The sequence below is a fragment of the Oncorhynchus kisutch genome, linkage group LG8 (assembly GCF_002021735.2).
Source record: "Oncorhynchus kisutch isolate 150728-3 linkage group LG8, Okis_V2, whole genome shotgun sequence".
Lineage (NCBI taxonomy): Eukaryota > Metazoa > Chordata > Actinopteri > Salmoniformes > Salmonidae > Oncorhynchus > Oncorhynchus kisutch.
This window is the reverse complement of record NC_034181.2, coordinates 22476522-22500017: the sequence shown is the minus strand read 5'-3', so window position 1 is coordinate 22500017 and position 23496 is coordinate 22476522. Positions and strand designations below refer to the sequence as shown.

General features: G+C 44.6%; 2 protein-coding genes across 41 annotated transcripts in view; one reads left to right on the top strand and one right to left on the bottom strand.

Annotated features, from left to right (window-relative positions):
* The window catches only part of LOC109896068 (transport and Golgi organization 2 homolog), a 33244-nt gene extending 20457 nt beyond the window's left edge, over window positions 1-12787 (bottom strand). The window contains exons 1-3 of one of the 18 annotated variants that reach the window (XM_020490283.2): window positions 12526-12787; window positions 11350-11480; window positions 6316-6404 (exon numbers count right to left, since the gene is read on the bottom strand). In XM_020490283.2, coding sequence (XP_020345872.1) covers window positions 6316-6404; window positions 11350-11405 — 145 coding nt within the window. In that variant the 5' untranslated portion in view covers window positions 11406-11480; window positions 12526-12787. Of the gene's footprint in view, window positions 1-6315; window positions 6405-11349; window positions 12350-12370 lie in introns of those variants that run through there. The other 17 variants (XM_031829845.1, XM_031829843.1, XM_031829850.1 and 14 more) reach the window with 17 other exon arrangements.
* A 1798-nt stretch (window positions 12788-14585) lies between these two features.
* arvcfb (ARVCF delta catenin family member b) overlaps window positions 14586-23496 on the top strand; it is a 364251-nt gene continuing 355340 nt past the window's right edge. For 9 of the 23 annotated variants that reach the window (XR_004210758.1, XM_031829809.1, XM_031829811.1 and 6 more), the window contains exon 1: window positions 14586-15195. The gene's annotated coding sequence lies outside the window, so the exon portion shown is untranslated. The remainder of the gene's footprint in view (window positions 15196-23496) is intronic. The other 14 variants (XM_031829822.1, XM_031829817.1, XM_031829815.1 and 11 more) reach the window with 4 other exon arrangements.

Here is a 23496-nt window from a genome sequence, read left to right as displayed (position 1 = left end):
CGGTGAAACAGCCCGACAGGATGGTCTCGATTGTGCATCTGTAGAAGTTTGTGAGTGCTTTTGGTGACATGCCGAATTTCTTCAGCCTCCTGAGGTTGAAGAGGCGCTGCTGCGCCTTCTTCACGATGCTGTCTGTGTGGGTGGACCAATTCAGTTTGTCTGTGATGTGTACGCCGAGGAACTTAAAACTTACTACCCTCTCCACTACTGTTCCATCGATGTGGATAGGGGGGTGTTCCCTCTGCTGTTTCCTGAAGTCCACAAACATCTCCTTAGTTTTTTTGAGTGTGAGGTTATTTTCCTGACACCACACTCCGAGGGCCCTCACCTCCTCCCTGTAGGCCGTCTCGTCGTTGTTGGTAATCAAGCCTACCACTGTTGTGTCGTCCGCAAACTTGATGATTGAGTTGGAGGCGTGCGTGGCCACGCAGTCGTGGGTGAACAGGGAGTACAGGAGTGGGCTCAGAACGCACTCTTGTGGGGCCCCAGTGTTGAGGATCAGCGGGTGGAGATGTTGTTACCTACCCTCATCCCCTGGGGGCGGCCCGTCAGGAAGTCCAGTACCCAGTTGCACAGGGCGGGGTCGGGACCCAGGGTCTCGAGCTTGATGACGAGTTTGGAGGGTACTATGGTGTTAAAAGCTGAGCTGTAGTCGATGAACAGCATTCTCACATAGGTATTCCTCTTGTCCAGATGGGTTAGGGCAGTGTGCAGTGTGGTTGAGATTGCATCGTCTGTGGACCTATTTGGGCGGTAAGCAAATTGGAGTGGGTCTAGGGTGTCAGGTAGGGTGGAGGTGATATGGTCCTTGACTAGTCTCTCAAAGCACTTCATGATGACGGAAGTGAGTGCTACGGGGCGGTAGTTGTTTAGCTCAGTTACCTTAGCTTTCTTGGGAACAGGAACAATGGTGGCCCTCTTGAAGCATGCGGGAACAGCAGACTGGGATAGGGATTGATTGAATGTCCGTAAACACACCAGCCAGCTGGTCTGCGCATGCTCTGAGGGCGCGGCTGGAGATGCCATCTGGGCCTGCAGCCTTGCGAGGGTTAACACGTTTAAATGTTTTACTCACCTCGGCTGCAGTGAAGGAGAGTCTGCATGTTTTGGTTGCGGGGCCGTGTCAGTGGCACTGTATTGTCCTCAAAGCGGGCAAAAAAGTTATTTAGTCTGCCTGGGAGCAAGGCATCCTGGTCCGTGACTGGGCTGGTTTTCTTTTTGTAATCCATGATTGACTGTAGACCCTGCCACATACCTCGTGTCTGAGCCGTTGAATTGCGATTCTACTTTGTCTCTATACTGACGCTTAGCTTGTTTGATTGCCTTGCGGAGGGAATAGCTACACTGTTTGTATTCGGTCATGTTTCCGGTTACCTTGGCCTGATTAAAAGCAGTGGTTCACGCTTTCAGTTTCACGCGAATTCTGCCATCAATCCACGGTTTCTGGTTTGGGAATGTTTTAATCGTTGCTATGGGAACGACATATTCAACGCACGTTCTAATGAACTCGCTCACCGAATCAGCGTATTCATCAATGTTGTTGTTTGACGCAATACGAAACATATCCCAGTCCACGTGATGGAAGCAGTCTTGGAGTGTGGAATCAGATTGGTCGGACCAGCGTTGAACAGACCTCAGCGTGGGAGCTTCTTGTTTTAGCTTTTTAGCAATGATCCAAGGTTTTACCAGCCCTGGTTGCGCAATCGATATGCTGATACAATTTAGGGAGTCTTGTTTTCAGATTAGCCTTGTTAAAATCCCCAGCTACAATGAATGCAGCCTCAGTATATGTGGATTCCAGTTTGCAAAGAGTCAAATAAAGTTTGTTCAGAGCCATCAATGTGTCTGCTTGGGGGGGAATATATACGGCTGTGATTATAATCGAAGAGAATTCCCTTGGTAGATAATGCGGTCGACATTTGATGTGAGGAATTCTAAATCAGGTGAACAGAAGGACTTGAGTTCCTGTATGTTGTTGTGACCACACCACGGCTCGTTAACCATAAAGCATACGCCCCCGCCCCTCTTCTTACCAGAAAGATGTTTGTTTCTGTCGGCGTGATGCGTGGAGAAACCAGCTGGCTGCACCGACTCCGATAGAGTCTCTCCAGTGAGCCATGTTTCCGTGAAGCAAAGAACGTTACAGTCCCTGATGTCCCTCTGGAATGCTACCCTTGCTCGGATTTCATCAACCTTGTTGTCAAGAGACTGGACATTGGCGAGTAGAATGCTAGGGAGTGGCGCGCGATGTGCCCGTCTCCGGAGCCTGACCAGAAGACCGCTTCGTTTGCCTCTTTTACGACGTTGTTGTTTTGGGTCGCAGCCTGGGATCCTGCCGTCCCTCCACACCAGATCAGAGCCCTACCTCCGTCTCTCCACACCAGATCATAGCCCTACCGCCGTCCCTCCACACCAGATCAGAGCCCTACCGCCGTCCCTCCACACCAGATCAGAGCCCTACCGCCGTCTCTCCACAGAGCACTACCGCCGTCCCTCCACAGAGTCCTACCGCCGTCCCTCCACACCAGATCAGAGCCCTACCGCCATCCCTCCACATCAGATCAGAGCCCTACCGCCGTCCCTCCACACCAGATCAGAGCCCTACCGCCGTACCTCCACACCAGATCAGAGCCCTACCGCCGTCCATCCACACCAGATCAGAGCCCTACCGCCGTCCATCCACACCAGATCAAATTACTACCGCCGTCCATCCACACCAGATCAGAGCCCTACCAGCATCCCTCCACACCAGATCAGAGCACTACCGCCACCCCTCCACACCAGATCAGAGCCCTACCACCGCCCCTCCACACCAGGTCAGAGCACTACTGCCGTCCCTCCACACCAGATCAGAGCACTACTGCCACCCCTCCACACCAGATCAGAGCCCTACCGCCGTCCCTCCACACCAGATCAGAGCCCTACCGCCGTCCCTCCACACCAGATCAGAGCCCTACCTCCGTCTCTCCACACCAGATCATAGCCCTACCGCCGTCCCTCCACACCAGATCAGAGCACTACTGCCACCCCTCCACACCAGATCAGAGCCCTACCGCCGTCCCTCCACCCCAGATCAGAGCCCTACCGCCGTCCCTCCACACCAGATCAGAGCCCTACCTCACTCTCCACACCAGATCATAGCCCTACCGCCGTCCCTCCACACCAGATCATAGCCCTACCGCCGTCCCTCCACACCAGATCAGAGCCCTACCGCCGTCCCTCCACAGAGCCCTACCGCCGTCCCTCCACACCAGATCAGAGCCCTACCACCGTCCCTCCACACCAGATCAGAGCCCTACCGCCGTCCCTCCACACCAGATCAGAGCCCTACCGCCGTCCCTCCACACCAGATCATAGCCCTACCGCCGTCCCTCCACACCAGATCAGAGCCCTACCGCCGTCCCTCCACAGAGCCCTACCGCCGTCCCTCCACACCAGATCAGAGCCCTACCGCCGTCCCTCCACACCAGATCAGAGCCCTACCGCCGTACCTCCACACCAGATCAGAGCCCTACCGCCGTCCCTCCACAGAGCACTACCGCCGTCCCTCCACAGAGCCCTACCGCCGTCCCTCCACACCAGATCAGAGCCCTACCGCCATCCCTCCACACCAGATTAGAGCCCTACCGCCGTCCCTCCACACCAGATCAGAGCCCTACCGCCGTCCCTCCACACCAGATCAGAGCCCTACCTCCGTCTCTCCACACCAGATCATAGCCCTACCGCCGTCCCTCCACACCAGATCAGAGCACTACTGCCACCCCTCCACACCAGATCAGAGCCCTACCGCCGTCCCTCCACCCCAGATCAGAGCCCTACCGCCGTCCCTCCACACCAGATCAGAGCCCTACCTCCGTCTCTCCACACCAGATCATAGCCCTACCGCCGTCCCTCCACAGAGCCCTACCGCCGTCCCTCCACACCAGATCAGAGCCCTACCACCGTCCCTCCACACCAGATCAGAGCCCTACCGCCGTCCCTCCACACCAGATCAGAGCCCTACCGCCGTCCCTCCACCCCAGATCAGAGCCCTACCGCCGTCCCTCCACACCAGATCAGAGCCCTACCTCCGTCTCTCCACACCAGATCATAGCCCTACCGCCGTCCCTCCACAGAGCCCTACCGCCGTCCCTCCACACCAGATCAGAGCCCTACCGCCGTACCTCCACACCAGATCAGAGCCCTACTGCCGTCCATCCACACCAGATCAAATTACTACCGCCGTCCATCCACACCAGATCAGAGCCCTACCACCATCCCTCCACACTTGATCAGAGCACTATCGCCGTCCCTCCACACCAGATCAGAGCACTACCGCCGCCCCTCCACACCAGATCAGAGCCCTACCACCGCCCCTCCACATCAGAGCCCTAATGCCGTCCCTCCACACCAGATCAGAGCACTACCACCGGCTCTCCACAACAGATCAGAGCACTACTGCCGTCCCTCCACACCAGATCAGAGCCCTACCACCATCCCTCCACACTTGATCAGAGCACTATCGCCGTCCCTCCACACCAGATCAGAGCACTACCGCCGCCCCTCCACACCAGATCATAGCCCTACCGCCGTCCCTCCACAGAGCCCTACCGCCGTCCCTCCACACCAGATCAGAGCCCTACCACCGTCCCTCCACACCAGATCAGAGCCCTACCGCCGTCCCTCCACACCAGATCAGAGCCCTACCGCCGTACCTCCACACCAGATCAGAGCCCTACTGCCGTCCATCCACACCAGATCAAATTACTACCGCCGTCCATCCACACCAGATCAGAGCCCTACCACCATCCCTCCACACTTGATCAGAGCACTATCGCCGTCCCTCCACACCAGATCAGAGCACTACCGCCGCCCCTCCACACCAGATCAGAGCCCTACCACCGCCCCTCCACATCAGAGCCCTAATGCCGTCCCTCCACACCAGATCAGAGCACTACCACCGGCTCTCCACAACAGATCAGAGCACTACTGCCGTCCCTCCACACCAGATCAGAGCCCTACCGACCTCCCTCCACCCCAGATCAGAGCCCTACCGCCGTCCCTCCACCCCAGATCAGAGCCCTACCGCCGTCCCTCCACCCAAAATCAGAGCCCTACCACCGTCCCTCCACCCAATATCAGAGCCCTACCACCGTCACTCCACCCCAGATTAGAGCCCTACCACCGTCCCTCCACCCAATATCAGAGCCCTACCACCATCCCTCCACCCAATATCAGAGCCCGATCACCTTCCCTCCACACCAGATCAGAGCCATACCACCGTCACTCCACCCCAGATTAGAGCCCTACCACCGTCCCTCCACCCAATATCAGAGCCCTACCACCGTCCCTCCACCCAATATCAGAGCCCGATCACCTTCCCTCCACACCAGATCAGAGCCCTACCACTGTCCCTCCACCCTCCCCACATCAGATCAGAGCCCTATAACCGTCCCTCCACCCCCAGATCAAAAAAGCCCTACCACTGTCACTCCACCCCAGATCAGAGCCCTACCACCATCCCTCCACACCAGATCAGAGCCCAATCACCGTTCCTGAACCCCCAAATCAGAGCCCCCCCCCCAGGGTCCAGGAATGCCCTTGCGCCTGTACGGTACAAGGTGACTCAAAAGGCAATCGGAAGAGACAAGTCAGTGAACTTCAAAATACTTATCAGTGAATAACTAACCTTGAATAATAAAATTGAGGACTCAATCCCAAGCCAACATAAAACCTGACCCGTAGGCCCTAATTTCCAAACCAATCCTATACCCTAATCCCTCACAAACCTCAATTACTCTGCCACTCTTGATTTCTAGAGGAATAAACTCATAGCCTGTTATGACAAATTAAATACTTCACTCAGAAATGTGAAAAAACTAAAAAGAGCCTGTTGAACAAATCAACTTCCTAGTCTGTTGAGAGGAAATGAAAATAATCACTCAAACAGAAGAAGCAATGCCCATGCTCCATGACAGGACCCTGATTCTAATTATACTACTTAGCCTTCCACCCTGTTTGTTTATTTAAACAGTTTTAACTCAAGGAGATGTATTTGTTCTCCCAGTCAATTTGCCATAGTAGGGCTATGATCTTATTAAAGAATGGAATGATTCATTGGGACATTCAGTGCCTTAAATTCCTCTCAGAATTGGTTTGTTGACATGGGATCCAGTATCTGGCTCATGAAAGTCATTCCAGCTGAGCTGAAATGGGTTGTGGTGAAATAAAGGCTCTCAGAGAGAGAGAGAAAAGGGGAAACAGAGGGGTCCTCTCCAGAATGATTTCTGTCACCAATGTTTTTCTGTCACGGCAACATCAAGTGCAGATGCTTACCGCTGAGGATTTCGCTGTTGCTCACCCAAAAGTCTGCAGCTTTGGTTGGCCTGTTGTAAAACTCATCTCTGTTTGCAGCCAAAATTAGCCTGAGGTGAAAAGAGAAAGAAATAGAGTTACGAGGGAGACCATGGTAGACCACTTAAGGTAATGTTCTTTAACACAATAACCTTGTGGTGTTATCCATCTTGATATATTGATATTCTCCAGGTCTCATGTCCTTAATCGAAGAGACTGAGCCCTGGGACTGTGTGTCTGTGGCCCTAATGGCACCCATATTTCCTATATAGTGCACTACTTTTGACCAGGGCCCATATAAAAGTGATGCATTATGAAGGGAATAGGGTTCCATTTGGGAAGCAGCCTGTGTGCTCTTTTGCCAGGCTGCATTCTGCACACGAGTGAATAAGTGTGAGAGAGAAATGCCATGCCGTGCCGTGTAGCAGACCTAACTGAGCTCCTGACTGAGGTTGCATGTTTCCTGATTGTCTGGGTGTGCACTATTCCCCCCCTTAGGACACAGCAAAGTTCCGCACCCCAGTTCCCCATCAGCTGCAGCAGCAGAAGAAAGCTGCTGTGCTGTCACTATCCAACACCATGGATGTGTCCCAAATGGAACCGTATTCCCTACATAGTGCACTACTTTAGACCAGGGCACATAAGATTATGGTGAGAAGTAGTTCACTACATAGGGAATATAGTGTCATTTGGGATGCAGCCCATACCTCTCCATGTACCTCGATTACCTTACCGCAATAACATTACAACCCCTGCTGACTTTCTCCACCCACCTTGGACTGCTGCAGTGTACATGGATCACTATGAGATGGGATTTTCCAGGCCCCACACCACTGCAAACGTCACATCAAATCCATAATGCATCAGCGACAAAAAGTCTCTACCTTCAGAGGTCTAAAAGGACCATGTCAGCAAGAGGCTGAGGCTACGGCCAGCGGGCTGAGGCTAAGGCCAGCGGGAGATGCTGTATTAGATTGATCCAGTGCAGTGGATGGCTGGATACGGAATAAGGGCTCAAACACACCAATAGCCTTTGCCTGCCAAGGGTACTTGCGAACCAAGTGAAAACATGTAGAATTGCACAAATATGTCAGCAGTCAACAGTGCACTGAACAATCGGTGGACGAACGGGAGATCCATATTCAGTGTGCTGTGTGTGACCCTTAAAAGTATCCGGCAGTAGAGACTAGGTCCAGAGACTGGACCAACAGTAGCTCATTAAGAGCATGAATTGGCGTATAGCCTTGAATTGATTCCCGATGCCAGTGACATCTGGTGTATTAATCCCCTGGCTATGCTGCAGTCTCCCTGTTTCTGTCGAGGTGGTGGAGCCTGCCAGCAAGCCTTCAACCAGAGCATCTCCAATAGAGAGAAAGATACGAAAGATTGGGGGGTGGGGGGGTCACACAGCACACATAGGAGAAAGGAATATAAACAATCCAAAACGTGAAATTAAATAACCTAGTGCAGTCTAGTGCTTTAAGTGAAACCTAGGCCTATGTTGAGCTAGCACCACTACAACTTACTGGCATTTTCAGTAGTTATCCAATTACAAATGGGACTTAATGTGCCACTCACCACACTAACAGACTTAATCACAGTTGTTGCTAATGCTGCATTTGACATTCATTTCTGGTGACTTTTTACTACCACTGCACAACTGTCACTTATTTAGCAAGGCAACAGTGCATGACTTAGTGACTTCACATTACTGTTCAGCTATTGTCCCATGAATCACCCACTAGTCTTGCACGCACACACGCACGATTGTGGAGTTTTTCCCTCCCCTTTTTGCTGCCCTATATATTAGTGTGCTGAGGCAGCAGAAGCTGCCATAGATGTGGATTTGGGCGAGAAGTGGAATTGCACAGTGGGACCTGTGGGCCCTTTGTGAGTGATTTGAGTTTGTACGCACTCTTGAACTAAAGGGTAACTACACACAACAAAAATCTAAATTACTTAGATTTTTCCCAGACCTCAAAAGTGGTCTCCTTATGTGGTTTAAGCATAGTTGTGAACAACAAAATTGGATGTTGTATTAAAAAGTGTGAATAAGAGTGAAAACATGAAACATTTTGACCAAAAAATGTCCATGCTGTGATATTGTTTTGGCTTACAGTAGTGACACTAAACCTGGTATCAAAGTAAACATTCTGTAGTTTGTAGAAGTAGCTTATATTGAATGTTGCCGGGGCCGTTAAAAACTGTAGGCCATTTCTATCCACACTAACTTCTTGTGCTGGCTCTACGAGACATGTGGGCTCAATTTGTATATACAAAATGTGTGGGCCTATAATATAACATATAGTTGTAACCGTATCTAACCTGAGATAGGCCTAACAGCAATATCCAGTCAGGTATTGCACAAACAGTCAAGTAAAATGGTCAACCTAGAATATTCCATGTAGTCTACAATTTATAATTGCATCCTCTGTTCAAAATTCTGCTGGTACACACTGTTCCCAGATAATGATATGCATTATTGTATTATTGACTGTATGTTTGTTTTTTCCATGTGTAACTCTGTGTTGTTGTTTGTGTCACACTGCTTTGCTTTATCTTGGCCAGGTCACAGTTGTAAATGAGAACGTGTTCTCAACTGGCCTACCTGGTTAAATAAAGGTTAAATAAAGAAAGAAATAAAACATTAGGTGCATCGCCATTACTCATCATCGCTCATTATCAATTAGACACACGTTTGTTTTTTCACCCACGTCCCTTTTCGAAGCCAACTACCTGAGACGTATTGGTTGTCATGCCGGTGTCACAGGTCAAATGATGAGGATTAAATAGTTCCACTGAGAGGCATTTATTTGTGGTGCACAGTTACAGAAGAGAGATTAGGCCACTGAACTATGATGACCTCTGCAATAATTGTATCTTGCCAGCGGTTACCAATCCCATTAACCTTGTTCAGAGGCAGGTGGATTTCTTAAAGAACAAATAAAGCAAATTGACCTAATTGTGTCAACCTCTGTACATCAAAGACTCATGATGCAAAAGCTGGTTGCAGTGACACTTGTTCCCCAAGAGTCAACGACACTGGCCCAGAAACAAAGCAAACACTAATGATTTTACACAGGAGAGAGAGCAGAGCATCCATGCTTTATTAGAGACTGTGGGAATCACTAGGAGAGAAACAAGACAATTAACAGGGCCCAGCTATGCGGAGAGTGCGCCATTTTAGAGAATTCTATAATTTGTCACTTATTCCTTACAAAATAAATACTGTTTGAGACAAGGTCACTGGGAAGTCTAATACAAGATACATTCCATTCATTCTGTATTGCAAAGGAAAGTACTAATAATTTGATGGTGAGGCAATAAATGGGCATAATGGGAATTCAGAACACAACATTGTTGGCAGGCAGGGATGTTGGCGGAATTGGGTGTATGGTGAAAAACCACTTACACAAGAGATTTACTTAACATTCTTGTAGTTATTTTGCCATTCCGCTCACTGATAATGTAGGCCTACATGCATTAAATTCAACTACGGTGAGGATGCTAGCTAGGCCTACAGGTTACACATATCCCATGGGTCCAGAGTGAGTCATTGCCCACACACATCCACTGATCGCCTTAGGCTAGTGTAATCTCCCAGAGGCAAAGGCAGAGATAGATCCTGGCCAGGTAGAGAGAGAGCTCCACAGAGCCCAGGGGATTATTACAAGCAGGGCTTTAAATTGCATTGACTGCTCCTCTACCACTGGCGTCTGCCCACAAAGGACCTTCACTGAGAGAAACCAGCAGTGACTGTAGGAAAGGTTAGTGGATGGTACATGGTGTTTCACTGTGCTTTGTTTGGGAGGCTTTGAATTAGCCTGGAACCAAACTGAAATGTTCAGTTTCATTGAAATCGGGAAGTGAAACGGAGCAATTCAGTTTGAATACTGCCTAGCTTTCCATACTTCCAGTGAGAGACAGCACCACAGATTACCTCAGGTTCTTATCACTGCTTTGGGTGCTTAATTAGATTAGAGTTGCTACACTTCAGCACTAGCCTAACGCATCTTTGAAGGACAAAGGGATTTTTTTATTCACAATTATACTGAACAAAAATGTAAAACGCAACAAGTTAGAGTTCATATGAGGAAATCAGTCAATTGAAACAAATGAATTGTGCCCTAATGTTTGGAATTCACATGACTGGGAATTTCAATATGCATCTGTTGGTCACAGATAACAAAAACCTTTTATTTATTAAAAAAAAAATATGGGTCTCATCCCTGTATTTCTGTGCATTTAAATTCCCATCAATAAAATGTAATTGTGCCTGCCCATACAATAACCCCACCATGGGGCACTCTGTTGACATCAGCAAACCGTTCGCCCACACAATGCCATACATGTGATCTGCGGTTTTGAGGCCGATTGTACTGCCAAATTCTCTTGAACAACGTTGGAGGTGACTTATGGTAGAGAAATGAACATTCAATTATCTGGCAACAGCTCTGTTGGACATTCCTGCAGACAGCATGCCAATTGCACTCTCCCTCAAAACTTGAGATATCTGTGGCATTGTGTTGTGTGACAAAACTGCACATTTTAGAGTGGTCTTTTATTGTCCCCAGCACAAGGTGCACATGTGTAATAATTATGCTGTTTTATCAGCTTCTTGAAATGCCACACTTGTCAGGTGGATGGATTATCTTGGCAAAGGAGAAACGCACACTAACAGGAATGTAAACACGTTTGTGCACCAAATTTGAGAGAAATAAGCTTTTTGGGTGTAAGAAAATTTTATTTTAGTTCATGAAACATGGGACCAACACTTTACATGTTAAGTTTATATTTTTGTTCAGTATGTATCAGAAGATGAGAAGAATGTCCCCTGCGTCAAACGCAATGATGCTTTGATTCCTTTAAGATTCAGATTTGCTCAACATCTGGAAGTGTGCATCTTTTTAAACCATCATCTGAATATAGGCCTCCAGTTGACATAAAATGAGAGCTGTCCAGACTAGTCTATATGAAAAGTGTGGTAAAGGTACACAGAGGGAGGAGAGGCCTTACCTGTAGGCATTTTTGGATGCAGGTCGAGGGTCAAACTTGAAGAAGATGATACACATGGGGGTGTTAGTGGTTGGGGACGCTCTCTCACACTGGGAATAGTAACTTTCAATGCTTGGACATGTTGGCAAGGGCTAGAATAAATGATAGTCAAGTGAGTAAAGGAGAAGGGTGGTCTTGACCACCCTACACTATAGCATGGCCTAGGTTCAATTTACAAAGGAGACAAACCACATAAATCCTACAGGACTGTACAGGTAGCCACAGCTGTACCAAGCCCCTTACCTTATCCAAGTGGTAGCCTAATCCTGATTGAAATACCTATTCAATACAGGACAGCAATACTGTGGACAAACCCTCGTGTGTCCTCACACCTTACTGTAGCCTGATAGAGAAGTGATTAGGTTAGGCCAAATGATTCGGGGAAAAAAATGTGAGCCATCAGCCGATTCTTAAATGACATTACAAAAGAGGTCAGTACCTGGTGACCACATAAATAAAGTGTGCAGGCGTTTGTTCCAAACCAGCACTACAACAACACACCTGATTCAACTAATAAAAGGTTATTTTTTTATGAAGTGACATAGAGGAGCAGAGCAGACAGCTTGTTGGTGAGTTCTCCTTTCTAGTCCCCTTTAACAGTTACCAGCAAACAACATTCGTTACAATTATTAGAGATCTAACGTTAGTTAGCTAGCTATAGCAATGGTGAACAAAAATAAGACTTATGATAACCAGGACAACAAAATGCATATTATAGCCAGCTAGCTAGCTTTATAGTCAGCAACTTTGAACGAGCATAGATTGCAGTTACTTAGCAAACTATCACGTTAGCTAGATAGATGCAGCAGTCTTGCGCTAGCTAGCTAATCTTAGCAAGATGTCACACGAACAACGACAAAACAGGCAAGTGACAACACTTTGCTACCGGTCTGTTTTGTGACACATTACAAAATAAGTAAGAATATTTTATCATTCATCTGCCTGGCTACCTAGCTAACGTTACATTGGGAAAAGTACTCACTATTCCACTTGCTGCTTAAGATCTATTCATTCGGTTGACTAACATTACAACAAAACAAACCCTTCGTCGTCGTGTGTGCATTTGATTTATCTTGCGGGCAGGCTAGACCGTGACTTTCAAGTCAATTTCATTAAACGAATGTGAACTGCGCTCACCCCGTTGATGGTTCCAGAATATCCCAGGCGTAAATCGCGTGCACCCTGACAAAACACAGGCGTAATCGTAACCGTCTAGCAACATACACTATGATTGGCCGATACAAACCCTGAGTGAAGGTTATGGATATTTTTCAGATTTCTCCTTTCACTATTAGCTACGTTTGACAGTTTATGTAAATGTAATCATTTAAGTTAGTTGATAGAGCATTTAAATTAGTTGCACTATGTATGTTTTGGTAATGCAAGCGTGACTGGTTAGGAACGACAGTTTTGGTCAGTGTTTCCTGTGGTACCAAAATTAGTGCGAAACATGTAAAAGGCATAAAACCGCCCCTTCTTAAACCCTATCAGCGTTTGAGAGCGTTGTCTGAAAGATGATGGCTGATCTGTGTTGCTTTGGGGACAAGCGGTTTGAGAATACATTCTTGGCGCATGGTTGATTGACTAAGGCTACCGAGAAGATCCCATGTGTTTGGAGAGCCTTTAGGGAACCAAGCAGTTCATTGAAACTTGTGATGGGAAGCCAAGACTTTCTGACGTGTTCACCAAATTGTCGAAAAACGCTTAAATTAGTTGGAGCTTTTAACAATGCACATTAGTGACATCTGCTGGTCAGCAATGAAAAGCAGAATTGATGTTATGATACAGTATACTTTTTTTTTCATAATATTCATCAAATCTTCTTAGATTTTCTGCACAAACTGTCAAACTGTCTTAGGATGACACCTTGACAAGTCAGTTAATCAAAGTTCTGCCCTACTAGAGCTGCCCCCAACTAAGTGCTATTATTGTGAAATGGAAACGTCTAGGAGCAACAACGACTCAGCTGCGAAGTGGTAGGCCACACAAGTTCACAGAGTGGTACTGCCAAGTGGTTGAAGCATGTAAAGCTAGCAGTTTCACATCCGTTACACTCACCCCCCTTTTGACCTCCTTTTCCGCAGCAACCAGTGATCCGGGTCAACAGCATCAACGTAACAGTATAACTTTAGACCATCCCCTCACGCGAACCAGGGACCCTCTGCACACATCAACAACAGTCACCCATGAAGCATCGCTCCACAAAAGCCACGGCCCTTGCAGAGCAAGGGGAACCACTACTTCAAGGTCTCAGAGCAAGTGACGTCACCGATTGAAATGCTATTTAGCGCGCACCGCTAACTAAGCTAGCCGTTTCACATCCGTTACACTTCCAACTTTGTTGCAACAGTTTGGGAAAGGCCCTTTCCTGTTTCAGCATGACAATGCACCTGTGCATAAAGTGAGGTCTATACAGAAATGGTTTGTCAAGATTGTTGTGGACGAACTTGAATGGCCTGCACAGAGCCCTGACCTCAACCCCATCAAACACATTTGGGATGAATTGGAACACCAACTGTGAGCCAGGCCTAATCGCCCAACATCTGTGCCTGACCTCACTAATGCTCGTGGCTGTATGGAAGCAAGTCCCTGCAGCAATGTTCCAACCTCTAGTGGAAAGCCTTCCCAGAAGAGTGGAGGCTGTTATAGCAGCAAAGGGGGGACCAACTCCCTATTAACGCCCATGATTTTTGGAATGAGATGTTCAACAAGCAGGTGTCCACATACGTTTGGTCACGTAGTGTATTTGAGAGTGGACTTTTATTGTCCCCAGCACGAGGTGCACTGGTGTAATGACTGTGCTGTTAAATTAGCTTATTGATATCAGGTGGCTGGATTTCCTTGGCAAATTACAAATGCTCACCAACAGGGATGTAAAAAATATGTGCACGGAATTTGAGAAGCCTATTGAAAATGTGTTTTATTTCAGCTCATGAAACATGGGACCAACACTTCACATGTTGCGTTTATATTTAAGGATAACATTACAAATGATATATTCGATCATGTGCAGGTGAGTTCATTTGTTTCAAAGTAGATTGCAAATTGTACGGCGTATGCAAAGATTGACAGCTTTTAATCCAATCAAGTAAGAGATATTCTGTCTCTGCTTTAATTGAAAGTAGGTTCACCCAATCAAAATAAATATTTCCTCGAACGCTCCGCGATAGGGGTGGGTCTCTGACAGTTTTGTTGCACTAGCGCTGTTTGTGTACGAGAGGAGTTTGAAACCGTCAGTTAGGGCCACAGATTTGGGTCAGTGACAGGCTTTTTATTTTTTTATTTTTACAACCATTTGCTGTCAATGTGTATTTGACGCTATTGAAGAATTTGCGACCTTACGGTGATTTGTTTTGTTTTTGGAGATGGGACAGACTTAGACTATAAATAGCCTAGTTAAAAATAACTTTATTTGATTTTACATTGAATGAATCTTGGACTTTTTAAAGTAAGGAATCATTTCAACACAGGTTATATTTGATTTGTCCTCTCTTAACCCTCCATATAATTGAGCAAATAAAACATTGGCTAAGCCAATCACGGACTACACTGCTATTCTCCGGCACTGTTCGAGAATAACAGTAGCGCTGTCGTTTGCAACAAAAACATTGAAAAGAGGAGAAATCATTATTCGGGGTTGGTCACGTTTTTCAGGTGCAATTCATAAACTAAGAAGAATAGGCTAGGAGTGTGAGGTGATTTATTTAACCAGCGCAAGGAACCATCTGGTGATTGCATCGGCAAGTTTACACTCCTGCGTGCGCGTACGTACTATCCCTAAACTCCTGTGGAAGGGAGGAGTAGAAGGTAAGAAATGTGCTATAATGTTCCTGGTTATATATAAAACGTCGACATTTGATTCAAGATGATCGTTTTCATTTTAGCAGCCGAACAAACATAATCTATTATTCCTACGTAGTCGTACACGATACAATGCTTTGCGATTGTCATGGAGATTGAAGGATGTGTGAGCCAGTGGGGGACTGCTGTGGTGATTTTACGCGGAGTTGTTGTTCATTTATGGAACTCAATTATAGACTGGTAAAAATAATATTTGAATTAAACGAAATTGCATTCGATGAAATAATCATTCCAGCCTATTATCAATTGTAGATTGCGTATCTCATGCCATGTTATGCGTAACGACATATATCAATTGCAATAGAGTCGCCACAGAGATTGTAGAATATGATTGGATTGTTTTTGTCCTCTTACATTATAGTTCCGTTTCATAATATGAAAATTGCAAACCCATGTCGTGTGTTTGCTGAATATGTACAACAATGGATATGTCGTGCACTGCCTCCTGATTCTGCAGATCTAAGAGCACACAAATGGTCATCGATTGTGTCAAAGGGAGCTGCCTCTGTCTGCACGGGGCACCTACAATAGGCGACCTACCTGCAGCATCTTTGCAATACTTCAAAAATAATTATGATCTTTAAATGTAAACCCCCAGGCAATGCAGAATACAGTTAAATATTCTGTATAGTAACAAATGTGGTGAATACATTAGAATGGTTTTTTCCAAGATGTAAAAAAATTACTGTAAAGATGTTCTTTTTGACAGGTCACGCCACAGCAATAATTTTCCTCTTTGTTTTTCCCTGATGCTGAGTGAATGACATGGTTATGTCTAGATGTGCTATAGCTTTTGTTTTGCCTTCCGGATTCTCACCTTGTAATATACCCAGTTTGGAAAAGGGGGCATTTGCGAGTTGCTGCTGGAATTATTTGGATGACGGGTACTTTCCGTCTTATGTGGTTTTCCTCTTGAAGCCTGAACATCCTTTATGTGTTGGGGCGGCAGGTAGGTTAGAACGTTGGGCCAGTGACCGAAAGGTTGTTGGCTCGAATCCCTGAGCTGACAAGGTAAAACTCTGTCGTTATACCCCTGAACAAGGCAGTTAACCCACTTGCCGTCATTGTAAAAAATAATTTGTTTTCAACTAACTTAGCCTAGTTAAATAAAATACAAATTATGTTCCTACTCTGGTAGGCCCAATATAATGAAATTCGTACGTATCGCCATAGGGTCATTTTGATGTGTTAAATTTAGTTGACGTGACGGCTGTGAGCAGGTTGACGTTTGTTAGGTTAAAAATAAGATTGAATGACTTTGTGACTGCCAGGTAGTGACCACTCTGCAGAGCTGAGTCATCCCAATAAATGCCAACCTGCGAAAATAGATTTGGTTGGATGGGATTGACATGTATGAATGAATATAAATAGCTGTTGCAGTCAGTCACAAGGTCATGCGCTGGAGAGCTGCTGCCACAGCTTCTGCCTAGTTGGCAGTTTTTATTCTACGTTCAAATGTAGGAAATCCTAATTTAGATTGATATATGTGCAATAGTACTACTCTGACTGCATGGAATTAACCTATTTTCTGTTTGTATTTGTCTGTCGCAAGTTCTTCACATTGAAAGTACAATGCTTGACTTGGACTGAAGTAGGTGACGTTACTCATTTTCTGTGCTGGTACTGTTTATATTTAGGTGCAGGAGCTTCACAATACTTTTGAGCTAATATTCTATAAGAGGTGCGGGTACTCTAATTCAAGCACCTAAAGTACAGGAATCATATGCAACCAACCATGGATGTTATTGGTTCAAGTGTTTTCCTTTTTGAGTGCCGCCTATTTATTTTATAGATAAGCATGTGCTACACTAATCATTTATCTGAAAGGCCACTGTGGCCCTCAGGCCCCATCAGATAATTGATGAATGTGTTTGTTTGCCATACTTCTAGATTTGAGTGACAATATTATGGAGTGATTTCAGTGCCAACAGATTTTAATTCCATAATTTTGAATTTGAAAATGAGGTAAAAACCTGTTTTCGCTTTGTGTAGATTGATGAGGAAGCCAAATAATTTGATCCATTTTAGAATAAGTCTGTAAAGGAACACAATTTGGGAAAAGTCAAGGGGTCTGAATAAAAGTTTGGACACCTACTCATTCCAGGGTTTTTCTTAATGTTATACTATTTTCTACATTGTAGAATAGTGACGATATCAAACTATGAAATAACACATGTAGTAATCAAAATATCTTATTTGAGGTTCTTAAAAGTAGGCACCCTCTGCCTTAATGACAACTTTGCACACTCTTGGCATTCTCTCAACCAGCTTCATGAGGCAGCCACCTGGAATGCATTTCAATTAACAGGTGTGCCATGTTAATTTGTGGAATTTCTTTCCTTCATATTTTCAGCCAGTCAGTTGTGTTGTGACAAGGTATGGGTGGTATACAGAAGATGGTCTTAGCTTTCAGGAATGCGGTAATATCTTATAGCCAAAATGGTACAAACGCTAGAGCCAAATTCATAGGAAGAAAATTAATTCAACAACCCACATTGGCTTCAAAAAATGCCAGAAGCTTTGTTTTACCACAGAGAGCATCTGTTCTCCTTAACCTTTACCTTTCCTGGCTGGCAAAGTACCAGGATGGTGTCTCTGGTTTTGGAACTGAATTTGATAAGTCAATCTGAATGCATCTGAGAAGTTTTAAAATATTAAACTTTGATAAGCTTGACATTATAGTTTGTAAACTTGATACACAGACAAATGTAATATCTACCATATTGAAACTCATTATATAAATATATAGTATTTGAATATTCAATTACATTTAAATTGCATTTTAAAACTGAATATTCATTCAGTTACAAATCATGAAATACAAGTTTATGTATGCATTACATTATTCAATTTGCATTACAAATAAAAAAATATTACTTTCAATATCCTAATACAAATTCTAAATTTTGGAAGTCAAATACAATTTATGTTGGCACTGAAAATGCTCCATATGATATCCTAGGGCCTTGGCCACAATGGTTCCTAAGTCTGCTAGATCTGACAACACAATGCCTAGGCCCTGTCCAGGAATCTGTCAGTATTCAACTGAGTAGAAAACACGGAACTGACTGCTGCCATTTTCGACCCAATGATATTTCATCCCACATATCAATCAATCAAATGTATTTATAAAGCCCTTCTTACATCAGCTGATGTCACAAAGTACTGTACAGAAACCCAGTCTAAACCCCCAAACAGCAAGCAATGCAGGTGTAGAAGCACGGTGGCTAGGAAAAACTCCCTAGAAATGCTGGAACCTAGGAAGAAACCTAGAGAGGAACCAGGCTATGAGGCTACATAGATCTACCCTAGGACAATTATATTTCACTTTGACAAGGTGATTTTGTGAATATGTACTCCATTATTGCAGCCGTCCATTGTAACTTCCCTGACTATAGCTTCTTTGGATTTCTTTAGGCTTTATGCTATTCAGTGGGAACAAACATTTGACTTTGAGTCTTTTGGTGTTTTATTTATTGTCATCACTGCATTGTTGGGAAAGAGTTCTCAAGTAAGAATTGTACTGTACTTTTTTACACCTATTGTATCCTGTGCACATGGCGAATAAACTTTGAAACTAACATTATTATTGTGGAGTTGTTATTATACACTATATGGAAGCTAGGTTGAAGTACAGCAGTGGATGTTGAGTGGGAAATGAGTTCTGAGCACAGCAGTGTTCAGTATTATGCATGTTAGACTAGATAATGCAACCAGCATGACAGAGACCGTGGCCAACAACAGACAGACACGTAATCGTTCATCAGTGATGTAGTTTTAATGGAACGTGTCAAGGTAGATGTGGATAGGAATGAACATAATATATAAGAAATAGTTATTTTTCTCTACAACATGTTGCAGATGCATTTCACTTGACACAATTGATTGGTTGGAACTACAGCTTCAGTTTTTGGACTTGCATCAAGATTGACCTGTAAGCAACCGGTTTTGAAAAATTGCTCAAATTTATAGGAGTTTCCAAAATCAAAGTATCACTTGTGTGAAATTTACACAGAAACTTCTATGGTGTTCACATGCTTTCTTTGTCTCCTCTAGGCAGTCTACAGACTTGGCCTTGACCATTCATTCTAGTTTATTTCATCTTCTAGAACAATGAACTGTGGAATGTTAATCAGTCAGGACCTGATTTCACATGTTAATTAAGTGTATGAAGAATGTTAGGCTTTCTCTTTCCTTCAATTGAGGTTGTAGAATTGATTAGAGTGGACTAACAGAGAATGAACCATAAGTGCCAACTCCAACCAGTATGTGCTCTTTGAAAAAGAGATTGGCCCTTGTTCAAATTAGTGGATTATGATTTGTTTTATGCAAGATTTGTGTTCAATTTATGTAGTCTCAATTTATTTAGCCTAAGTTGTGCTTGTACAGCGTTATATTCTATGATTGTGGATGCTGTGGTGAATAGCTTATATGAATCCTACTCTGACATGTGTGTTCAAGTATGCAGCAAATGTAGACTAGTCGCGTTAACTCTGCATCATTTTGTATGCTTCTGTGATTATTGCTTAATTTTAAGTGCAGTATTGTAATACATGTCATGCCAAACAGAGACTATGTTTGAGAGAATTCATTGTGGATATTTTTATTAGCTATTAGAATCAGTGCAATGGAAACGATTTGTGCAGTACAATGGAATGCCTCCTGCAACAAGGCTAGTGAGTATGTTTTAGCACTTGATGTTATAAGAAAAGTCACGTAATGCTATGACAGTGGGAGAACAAGTCTAATCTAGCACCTCATCTACTCTGATGATAATATTGCGCAGATCAGTCAAGCTGATACCTTCCAGAGAAATCATGTTGACATTAAATTCCCTCAACTTGCATGAACATTTTCATCAATAAATAAACTAACATCACACTTGGCTGTCTCAGTAGTTTGACGGATTGATCATAGTATCTTATTGGGGAGATTAAACTGTATTAGTCAGTGCACTCAGTACTGTGGGCTACACTGACTTCCTGTGTAGTGAGAGAGGCAGGCCAGGTCAAGAGTGAATGACTCTTTATGGTTCTGGCTGACACCTGCTGAGCTGGGGGACAGAGCTGTGTTTCTTCCCTCTGTGCTGCTTGCTTGGTTTGCTCCTGCAATCCACCCCTGGCGCTGGCCATCGCCTCTCCTCTCCCTCCTGCCAAGGAAAATAACTCTCTAGGTCTTTGTCTGTCTGGCCAGCCCCAACACAGTCCCAGGAATTAAGAAAATTAAGAAGACTATTTGAAAGATGAGATGTTTGTATTTTTGTTTATCTGGTCAGTTAACAAATTCTTATTTACTATGCCGGCCTACACCGGCCAATTGTGCGCTATGGGACTCCCAATCACAGCTGGTTGTGATACAGCCTGGATTCAAACCAGAGTGTCTGTAGTGACACCTCTAGCACTGAGATGCAGTGCCTTAGACCGCTGAGCCACTTGGCAGTCCGAATGACAGATTTTGAGGACAATAATAAATACCGCTGTGATGTAATACAAGAAAGCCAAACACCTGTGAGTCCAAATATGCACTTCATATTTCCATATCATAAAACTAATGTCATATACAGTGTCAATGTTTATGATCACTATGTTTGATGTACAGTTACACAATGACATGGGGTTATACCTTGGTTTGTCTTGGACAGAATGAGCATATGTTTGTTGTATTATGAAGGAAATGTGCCGCGGACCACGTCTGAATGCACTCATGACTGAATACACTCATTACGATCTACTTCTCTGAATTGCCTTGTGAAAGCCTAACACTGTAAGATTGTATTTTATAACTTAGCTAGTCATGTTAGCAATAGAACAGCCTTTGAAATTACGCCCATCTGACCCAGATTGCAATTTATAATGGACCGTATTTGAATTTCTTAAACAACAACAGTTATTGTGTAAAGGCCGGGATGCAGGGTTGCGTTCCAAACAACTACAAGTGTGCTTGCTCTAGTTCCTCAACGCCACAGCTAGGAGATCTAAGAAAGCACCTTATAGTTTATGACTTATATGAGTCATAAAAGTGCATTGACAATTACTTAGGAACTGTGTACACTTTGGAGAGGTGTGTGTGTGTGTGTGGCCACTTGGAAACACCAGTTACACCTAGCACTCAAACCTTTGTCATGTTTTTGTCTTCTGCTGAACCTACCCTAAATTATCATGTCACTGAATGTATCTAGAGTATTTTCAGATTTTGTTGTCAACAAATGCAGCGAAAAGTACAATGAATGTAAAATGCACATCAAATCAACAGCATAATGTTTGGATTCAGTCTTTTCAGGGGAACTGTTGTCACCTTTTAGTCTAATTTTCCCATAATCTCTAAACTTTTCCTTTTTAATTTCTACCATCGTTATGCTTTTCATATTTCATCTGTAAGAAAAATGTCAATTTAGCCCTATCCATTTTGGCCATTTCCCATGAGTGTAAGGTGTTAAGGTTTTTTAAATTGTTAGCTGTCTGTGGTTAAATAGCAGCATACCACCCTGCATCCCACTGCTGGCTTGCTTCTGAAGCTATGAAGCTAAGCAGTGTTGGTCCTGGTCAGTCCCTTGTTGGGATACCAGATGCTGCTGGAAGTGGTGTTGGAGGGCCAGTAGGAGGTACCCTTTCCTCTGGTCTAAAAAAATCTCAATTCTGATTTTTTTGTATGTATTTTATTTGACAAATTCCCTCTAGTTAATAAAAACAAAGAGAATAAACATCAATATGTCTAGTATTGGGATTTTAGAGGGAAACTAACAAAAAGTAACTTCAGTCTAAAGCAGCCTTGTTAATTTGATCTGGTGTTATTCTTGTATTTCTGTATCCTTGTGATATTGATGGCATGTCCTCAAAAGCTTTCAATCATGTCTTTGCAGTCAGACCCAAGATTACCTCTGGGCCAGAAATTGGTTTTAAACCAGATTTCACAGCATCATTTTCCTCTGCAGGAACCTGGGTGGTAATGCGTTATCAGAATTCCAGTGGGCCTATTACACTGTGACATGTTGACTGGCTGTTAATCCACCTCCCTTGTCCTCCCTTCTCCACCCTACCCCACAGTGCAACCCATGGACACTGCATAAACAGAGCAATTGTACCGAAATCCCTCTGTGCAACAAGAGAATGTCAATTCCCTGGCTGATCCCCACCCCCTCCCCAATCTGAGGATGATAATGTCTCTCACCAGGAAAGATCAGCAGTGTTATGTAGTGCAGCCAGTCACTGTGCCTTCCCACCTTTACCTGGGGACATAGGCTAAGATGAACTCTGCAGCTGTCAACTTCCGGCAGCGGCCTGGATTGATATTAAACACATCCCCTATGACCTGCTAGTCAGTGGATTGAAATTGCAGCAGCACACCTTTAGCACAGTCAACCTCTCCGTGCCCATGGTTGTATTCATTAGGGCTCACTGTTGCAACATACAATTAAAATGGATGTAGTCCCTCCATGTTTTATTACATTTTCTTCCATTTGGTGCTTGATGATTTTGCCACAGGAAAGGGAAGTGTTTCCTGTTGTGTTTATGTTGCCGCCTGACCTGAGACAATGACCAAACCGCTAGAGGTTCCTCTCTTCCTCCTCCTGGCCCCTGCTGTATGGAGGATTAACCCTGCTGGGACCTGTCCTGCCTTGATTATGTTCAGGGATAAGAGCTGCTTAATTTTAATCCCTACCGTGCCATCCTGGGTTGCTAAACAGTGGAGCGGTGTGTGTCTGTACGTCCGCCCAGACCACACTGCACCACAGATGAATTAGGAATGACTCTGTTCTCCTCCCCAGTCCAAACCTGCATGAGATCAGGGAGGTTGCCATGGACAGGTAAAGAGCTAACTAGACTGCTACAACAGTGCCATACAGGGAACCATAGCATTGATGTTGATTTAAATATGAAATAGCAAATGTACCTTTTTGAAGTAATGAATATAGCAGATATCCATTAGATTGCATTTTTGTTTATTTTAATCATGTTGATTTGGCTGTGGCCTTCCTTGCTTTTACGCTTGCATCTCCTATTTGGCAGTTTCACTGGAGCTTGAAAGTGTGAAATTAGGTAGGGAAATCATTAAATGGTTCAAGGAGAAAATAACCTTTTTAATTTGTTTGTTTGTTTGGGTGACATCATAAAGAAGTATAAATGAGAGGGGGCCTTCAGAAGTCTGTTTTAATGCTCTGCTCTACCATCTACATCTGCTCTCTGCATGTAGAAAGAGGGGCTGTGGGAAAGGTCTGTCCTAATGAACCCTACTGTTCTGTCTGAGAGT